Genomic DNA, 7,500 nt, shown 5'->3' with positions numbered 1-7,500 from the left:
AGTCTGCAAAGTAAATGAGCTTTTGCACTTAAGATAAGGGCTCTTCCTCAGGCAGGTCTCCATCGGCTCCACAATCAACCCAAAATATTGTAAATAAGTTTTAATTTCATAAGGAAATATTGAATTTTCAACTCTTATTTTGATTATTTTTAGGGTTTTACCTTTCTTTTAAGATAAAGCAAATTTGAAAAGTGCTTTAAAGGAACAGCGAGTGGCTCTGCCGTTCCCGGGCAGCACCCCACATACGTCAGGACAGGCAGGGTTAGCACGTCAGTTAGCATTTAGCATCAAGTTGTTGTCCAGCTGTCCAGACGAAGCCCGACGTTGTGATGGGAGCTGGAGCTGCCGAAGGCATGATGGGCGTCTTTTTGTACGAGAGCAGCTAACAAGCATGTTTTTGTTGATCTCGGCAGTCAAACCGCAGCACAAACTCCCGCCTCCTTTAAGTCGTGTCCATTTAACCCACGTCAACGCAACGCGCCCGCCCCCGCTCCCGCCCCCGCCCCCGCCTCCGCTCCCGCTCCCGCTGCCCCCCCACCCCCATCCCTAACCTGTGGCAGACGGATGCATGGCTCCCCCATCCGGTCACACTAATGCCTGCTGACCTTCCTCCTCATCCTCACCATCATCATCATCATCACCACTGACCTTTCTGTCTGCCTGGTACTGACAACACCGCAGCATGTGACCTGTGACCCCCTGCTGCTAAATTCTGTAAAATCACCTTGACAGCATGAAGAGACATCTGAAGCAAAGTCTGATGGAAATGTTGAATGGAATTTAACACATTTGTAAATGAAGCATTTTCCTGGTAGCAACACGTGGCTCCGTCACCTGTTGGTCAGGTCCAGGACTTTGACAGGTCTGGAAGAGGGTGTGCACCAGTGAGCTGCCTCTGTGGGCAAACGGAACCAACTTAACCAGTAAGCTGTTGGTGCTGGGGGAACCTGGAGCACCTGGGGGAACTCCCACATGGACAGACAGCGTTGTGTGAGGCCTAGAGGCAGTCGCGCTGACCTCTGACGCCATGATTCCAACCGCAGTTATGTTGGCTGCAGCTTGTCTCTCCATGTTGTCTGCATGCTAACTTCCTGTACTCGCCCCCCCGCTGACCAGGAGATCCCCTATCTTTGCTGTGGACGGAGGTGAAGGCCTCCACGCCACTCTCTGAAGAAATGTGTCAGTTCAGACTTGTTTAGTACAAAAATCCTTTTGTCCTTTCCTCTTGAACACAACAGCCGTTACCCACAACAACCCTGTTTTAACCCCCACCCCTGATTTGGTCTGAGGCTTCAGTTCTGTCCCAGGTCAGGTGTCGTTTTGTCAGAACCTGCATCAGACATTTTTGACTCCATCACACCCCTCCTCCTCCTCCTCCTCCTCCTAGCATAAAAAGAACGTGTTTTCCCGAAAGTTTCCGTTCTACAAGAGCAGAGAGGCGAGTGATCAAGAGACCAGCGATGTCGACCGTAAGTACTAGCATAGCCTGGAGGCGGGGTCTGAGGTTTGCCTGTCTGAGATGTGATTGGTCAGCGACAGAAAGAGAGCTCAGCTGGTGGTCGTAAAGCAAATGCACCAGAAATCACGGTGCCAGAGTTTGGCCCAAACAGTGATTGGGATAGTTGGGTCAAACCAAAACGATCCCCCCCCCCGGTCTCCCTTTGCCACCTCACGATGCCTCAGCTTCTCTGCTCTCTCTCTGTTGTTGTCACTCTGTAATTTTGTGTTTTTGGTTGTTTCTCCTCGTCTCGGCTCTGCTCACTTCAGGACAACAGTGACGACACGGTGTCCAAAGGCCACAGTAAGTCCCAGTTCCCATCAGTCACTTAGCCTCCAGCAGGCTGCACCTTCAGTTTCAGCATCACTTCTCCATCAGATTGTCTCCTGAACATTCAGACCACTGCAACGAAAGCAGATTCAGACACCTTCAGTCAAATTTCATGATGAAAGAGCAGCTGAAGGCAGCTCCTGCTGGAGACGCAGAGTTCCACCTCCTGCTGTCATTTGCTTTTCTTTCTCTCCTCCTGTCAGTCTCCTCGCGATCCTCTGATCCTTGGTGGAGGACCTGATTCAGGTTCACGTCACTGCTGAACATGTTCACCTCATTCTTCCAGGGTGTGATGTTCTTCAGAGCTTCAGTGAGGCCACCTGACAGAATCAGTGTTGTGATGAAGCAAACTGAGCTCCAGAAAACTAGTTTCAGATGACAGAAATAAGGATCGGTCCTGTTTCAGGTCCACACCTGCTGACCTCCAGCAGTTGGACACACATGAAGCTCAGATGTTTCCTCTTGATCCGTCCAGCTCAGTTCAGGATGAATGACGGAGGTCCTGGACCTTGTTGGACAGTGTTGTAGCAGAACGTTGTGACGCTGTGTTTTGTTGTGATTGCAGAACATGTGACCTCTAATGCCAGCGATAGTGAAAGTAGCTACCGTAAGTCCCAGTCGGCCTTAGCCATGCTAACGTTAGCCACTCCTCTCCTCTCCTTTAAACTGTCTGCACCCACATTCTTCCTGTCTTTGTCCCTCACCCATCACATCCAAAATGTCCTCATGCTGCTGTATTAACTGCTCTCCTTGTCTTTGTCTCACTGGGGGACGTAGGTGGACAGGACGAGTATGTTCTGTCATACGAACCTGTTGTCCAGCAGGAAGGTCAGTTTAAAATCGGTCTCTTTAAATTCCTCAGCTTTTAAAAACTGCACGTGTCGATTTCCTGCACAAAAGGAGGTTCCTGCATCTGGAATCAGGAGCGGGTTAGCAATGTGTTAAAAGCTCATCTCCTCTGCTAGTGACCTACACACGACCGGTCATCATCCTCGGCCCCATGAAGGACCGCATCAACGATGACCTCATCTCAGAGTTCCCTGACAAGTTTGGCTCTTGTGTCCCACGTAAGTGCTGGTAGAAGCTCCAACTCCAACATTGTTTCAGATCAGACTTGATCTCCCAAATCCTACTGCAGACACCACCCGGCCCAAGAGAGACTATGAGGTGGACGGCAGAGACTATCACTTTGTTGCATCCCGAGAGCAGATGGAGAAGGACATCCAGGAGCACCACTTTATCGAGGCAGGACAGTACAACGGCCACCTGTATGGAACCAGCGTCCAATCGGTGCGGGAGGTGGCTGAAAAGGTGCGTTCATCCTGGGGTCCAGACGTCTACCTGAGTGACCCCTCAAATGTCCCCCACAATCATTCCAGCAGTAGGACTCTCCTGCCGTCTGGGTCCAGGACTTGTCCAAGTCTTTCCTCTCCTGTGACACCACCATTGTCCGATGAGGCCGTGTGGCTGCAGCACGTTACCGTAGTGCTTTTGGGCACGCCGTTTTAAAGCAGCGGGCCTGAACCGCGGTTGTTGACAGCTCCGTTCTAAAGTAAAGCTCTTGTGGGTCTGTTCAGGGCAAACACTGCATCCTGGATGTCTCTGGAAACGCCATCAAAAGACTCCAGCTGGCCCAGCTGCATCCCATCGCCGTCTTCATTAAACCCAAGTGTGTGGAGAACATCATGTGAGTGTTGCCCCCAGCAGCCCGCTGCACTCTGCTAGCCACATCTGACCTGACGCTCTTGTCCAGGGAGATGAACAAGCGGCTGACAGATGAGCAGGGCAAGAAGACCTTTGATAGAGCCAACAAGTTGGAGCAGGAGTTCACCGAGCACTTCACCGGTAACCTTCCTCTTCTCAAACGCTGCTTATTGAGTTTTTAAGGGGGTTCAGTCAGAGCTGCACCCATCTGCAGCTGGCTGGGATAGTCCCCAAAAACATCAGGTATCTTCCATCTTTGTGGTTTTCCTGGTTAAGAAAAGCTTTTCAGATCATCACGTTGGTCTCATCCATCCTCTATGGACCCCAAGTGTAGACTCCAATAAAATGTTGAAAACTGAAGTTGGAGTTCACCCTGATCTGATCTTTGGAAGGTTACAGACAGCTGATCGTCCAGACCGGAGATCGGCTGATCGTCCAGACCGGAGATCAGCTGATTCCAGACCGGAGATCGGCTGATCGTCCAGACCGGAGATCGGCTGATCGTCCAGACCGGAGATCGGCTGATTCCAGTCCAGAGATCAGCCGATTCCAGTCCAGAGATCAGCCGATTCCAGACCGGAGATCGGCTGATTCCAGACCGGAGATCAGCTGATCATCCAGACCGGAGATCAGCTGATCGTCCAGACCGGAGATCAGCCGATTCCAGTCCAGAGATCAGCTGATTCCAGACCGGAGATCGGCCGATCGTCTTCAGCTTGGTCTGATTTCATGAACTCGTCCAGAGGTCGAGCCAGACGAGCGAAGGTTCGTAATTAAGGGAATGCAGCTGATTTCTGACTGTTCTTTGTTTTTCTGGCAGCGATCGTTCAGGGCGACACTTTAGAAGAGATCTACGAACAAGTCAAACAGCTCATTGAAGATCATTCGGGATCGTTTATTTGGATCCCCTCAAAGGAGAAGTTATGATTCATTAAATCTACAATGTTTAACAATGTTGAAGTGGGTGTCCCCCTCCTGACCCGGGTCCCCCCCTGACCCGGGTCCCCCCCCCCCGACCCGGGTCCCCCTCCTGACCCGGGTCCCCCTCCTGCCCGTCACCTGACCACGGTACACCTCCTCTCTGAGGCGAGGAGCAGAAGGCGTCTGTAGAACCACATTTACTCTCGTTGGGCGTTGCTGTTTTCTTTCTTTCCCTGCAGACTAATTTGCTGCAGACTAATTTGCTGCAGACTAATTGTGCTGAGCATCTTGAGGTCGTCGCTCCGTCGCCTCACTTCCTGTCTCCTGCCTCACCTGCAGGACGCTCGTTCTGCAGGGCTGTGTCGTGCCGCTAGGGGGCGCTGTCACGCGTTTCCCACCTTTTTACAGAATTTTCACAATTACTTTACTAAGTTGTTTCAATTGTTTTATCTTTCATTTTTCAAAGAAACAAACTTTATATTCATAAAATGTCTGATTTGGTAATGTCAGTGCTGGTTATTAAAAAATGATGATGCAAATTCTCAGAGTTTAACCTTTGGACACGAGCAGAGATTAATCACTCATCAAGGCAACATCTGGAAACACTGCATGGAAAATCCAATAGGAATTCCATCATTCCCAGATTCAGGAATGGCACCTTCTGGGGTGCGAGTTTGAACCCTGATGGAGACGAGCTCACGCGGCTGAAGGTGGAGACACAGTTTGTTGTACAATTTGAAAGATTAAAACTCTTCTTATTTTGTTATATTGAAAGTAAATAATAAACTTCACTATGAGAATTATTCTCTTGGCATTTTTAATCATATTAATAGACATTTATGAATACATTTGAATAGGAATTTATATTTTTCTTTGGTCCCCATCTCCTGTTTTTATCTGTATATAATAAAACCTAAAAACTGCAGTGCTGCTTTTTTTTACATTTCATCAGAACAGAGACAGTTGACCCACAAAGGTGGAGCGAAGAGTCAACTGGACGTGTTTGTCCTCTGCTTCGGTTCTGACCGCTTTGGGGCGAGCTGAGACTGACCCAGTGTAAAAGAGCTGAATGTCTGTTGTGGAGGGTCGTCAGTTCGACTCCTGATGAAACTATTGTGGAAGATGGAAGTCCGTTAGTGTGCGGGAAGCCATCTCGCACACCAGGACCCCAAAAAAGTAGATATGGATCAACACGCGCTTCATCTTTCAAGATGGCTTCCAGGAAGAGAAGCAGACCTCCACAGGAAAACCAGTGGCCCTGGAACGAGAAGAGTTTAAAATAAAAATATGAGCGCCATCTCAGCCTAAAGGCATCAGACCTGCTCCCTCACCTGTGTGGCCGCTAATTAGCCTGTAATTAAGAACACAACAGTTACAAAGAGCCCTGAAATGGGTCTCAAGAGCTTTCTAGACCTTGATGTAAGCAAATTCAGTAAAACCCAAATCACTATTTCATTAGACACTAAAAGAACGGTGAATGGTTCCGTTCTTGTGGAAACGATACACTTTGAACAAACATTTTCTAATCACCGTCCGTTTCTGTGGCGCCTTCTGCTGAGTGACGCACTTCCGGTGGCAGATTCGCCTTCATCTCTTTCTCTCTGCGGCATCTACAAACCAGCCCAGGATCGGGACCAGGACCAGGACCAGGACCAGGACCAGGACCGAGCCGTTACCAGACGGTGGAAACCATGACAGAGAATAAGATCCATGTCATCCTGCTGTCCTGCGGCAGCTTTAACCCGATCACACGTGGACACATCCATATGTTCGGTGAGGTGGGGTGTGTGTGTGTGTGTGTGTGTGTGTGTGTGTGTGTGTGTGTGTTACTCATCGTGTTTTTAAAGGATCAAAGCTACCTGTTTGTTCCGATTCGGTGTCAAATATCCGAGACAACGAGCAGAAAAGCGCGTTATGTTCCATCAGCTAACGTTGCAGCGCGAGGCAGCGCGAGGCAGCGTTGCCCTGGAAACACGCCCAGTCCCACAGCAACGCCCGCATCCTTTGATGTGTCCGACCGGACGAAAGCAGCGATGATCGACAACAATAGTGGCAAAATTAGCAACGACGATAACGAGGATGCTTCTAATGTAGCGAATCAGCGTCACACACTTTGTCCTGATGCAACAATAAAGATAATCACAACATTCTTTTAATGTTATTTACACATCATATGGACCTCAGCCATTAGATATTTCACATTTACCTTTCTGGTACGTTTCCATTGAAACGTATTTGAAAATGAGGTTAATTATAGTCACATTCTGTTTAATGAGAATTCAGAGTTGTTATTGTTCAACATGACACAGCAACTTATGGCAAATGTCTGAAGTCAGTTAGCCAACGTAACTGGACTAGCCTAACCCCAACTGGACTAGCCTAACCCTAACTGGACTAGCCTAACCCCAGGACTAGCCTAACCCTAACTGGACTAGCCTAACCCTAACTGGACTAGCCTAACCCCAACTGGACTAGCCTAACCCCAACTGGACTAGCCTAACCCCAACTGGACTAGCCTAACCCTAACTGGACTAGCCTAACCCCAGGACTAGATGACGGTGATGGTGATGGTGATGGTGGTGATGGTGGTGGTGATGATGGTGGTGATGATGATGATGATGATGATGATGATGATGGTGGTGATGATGGTGATGATGATGATGATGGTGGTGGTGATGGTGGTGGTGATGATGATGGTGGTGATGATGGTGGTGATGGTGATGATGATGATGGTGGTGGTGATGATGATGGTGGTGATGATGATGATGATGGTGGTGATGGTGGTGGTGATGGTGATGATGGTGGTGGTGATGGTGATGATGATGATGGTGACGATGGTGGTGATGATGATGGTGGTGGTGGTGATGATGATGGTGGTGATGATGATGATGATGGTGGTGATGATGATGGTGGTGATGATGATGATGGTGATGATGGTGGTGATGGTGGTGACGATGATGATGATGGTGGTGATGGTGGTGGTGATGGTGATGATGATGGTGGTGACGATGGTGGTGATGATGATGGTGATGGTGGTGATGATGATG

General features: G+C 49.1%; 2 protein-coding genes and 1 long non-coding RNA gene across 13 annotated transcripts in view; 2 read left to right on the top strand and 1 right to left on the bottom strand.

Annotated features, from left to right (window-relative positions):
• Positions 1 to 5,256, top strand: part of dlg1b (discs large MAGUK scaffold protein 1b) — a 39,977-nt gene extending 34,721 nt beyond the window's left edge. For 7 of the 10 annotated variants that reach the window (XM_029830539.1, XM_029830537.1, XM_029830540.1 and 4 more), the window contains 8 exons: positions 1,388 to 1,469; positions 2,394 to 2,435; positions 2,606 to 2,656; positions 2,794 to 2,895; positions 2,967 to 3,139; positions 3,406 to 3,515; positions 3,582 to 3,673; positions 4,353 to 5,256. In XM_029830539.1, coding sequence (XP_029686399.1) covers positions 1,388 to 1,469; positions 2,394 to 2,435; positions 2,606 to 2,656; positions 2,794 to 2,895; positions 2,967 to 3,139; positions 3,406 to 3,515; positions 3,582 to 3,673; positions 4,353 to 4,459 — 759 coding nt within the window. In that variant the 3' untranslated portion in view covers positions 4,460 to 5,256. Of the gene's footprint in view, positions 1 to 1,387; positions 1,470 to 1,767; positions 1,802 to 2,393; positions 2,436 to 2,605; positions 2,657 to 2,793; positions 2,896 to 2,966; positions 3,140 to 3,405; positions 3,516 to 3,581; positions 3,674 to 4,352 lie in introns of all 10 variants that reach the window. The other 3 variants (XM_029830542.1, XM_029830536.1, XM_029830534.1) reach the window with 2 other exon arrangements.
• On the bottom strand, positions 5,257 to 6,862 carry LOC105419487 (uncharacterized). Of its 2 annotated transcripts, XR_003886915.1 has the most exons (4): positions 6,313 to 6,862; positions 5,984 to 6,063; positions 5,785 to 5,804; positions 5,257 to 5,711 (listed from the first exon to the last, which is right to left on the bottom strand). It is a non-coding gene; the product is annotated as an uncharacterized lncRNA (long non-coding RNA). The 2 variants fall into 2 exon arrangements; XR_966199.2 differs by lacking the exon at positions 6,313 to 6,862 and having other exon boundaries at positions 5,984 to 6,100.
• nmnat2 (nicotinamide nucleotide adenylyltransferase 2) overlaps positions 6,093 to 7,500 on the top strand; it is an 11,471-nt gene continuing 10,063 nt past the window's right edge. Inside the window, exon 1 of the mRNA XM_029830543.1 lies at positions 6,093 to 6,226. Coding sequence (XP_029686403.1) covers positions 6,145 to 6,226 — 82 coding nt within the window. The 5' untranslated portion in view covers positions 6,093 to 6,144. The remainder of the gene's footprint in view (positions 6,227 to 7,500) is intronic.

Source organism: Takifugu rubripes, chromosome 22 (genome assembly GCF_901000725.2).
Source record: "Takifugu rubripes chromosome 22, fTakRub1.2, whole genome shotgun sequence".
NCBI classification, from domain to species: Eukaryota; Metazoa; Chordata; class Actinopteri; order Tetraodontiformes; family Tetraodontidae; genus Takifugu; species Takifugu rubripes.
The sequence above is the reverse complement of the archived record's forward strand: the minus strand, read 5'-3'. Positions and strand labels throughout refer to the sequence as shown.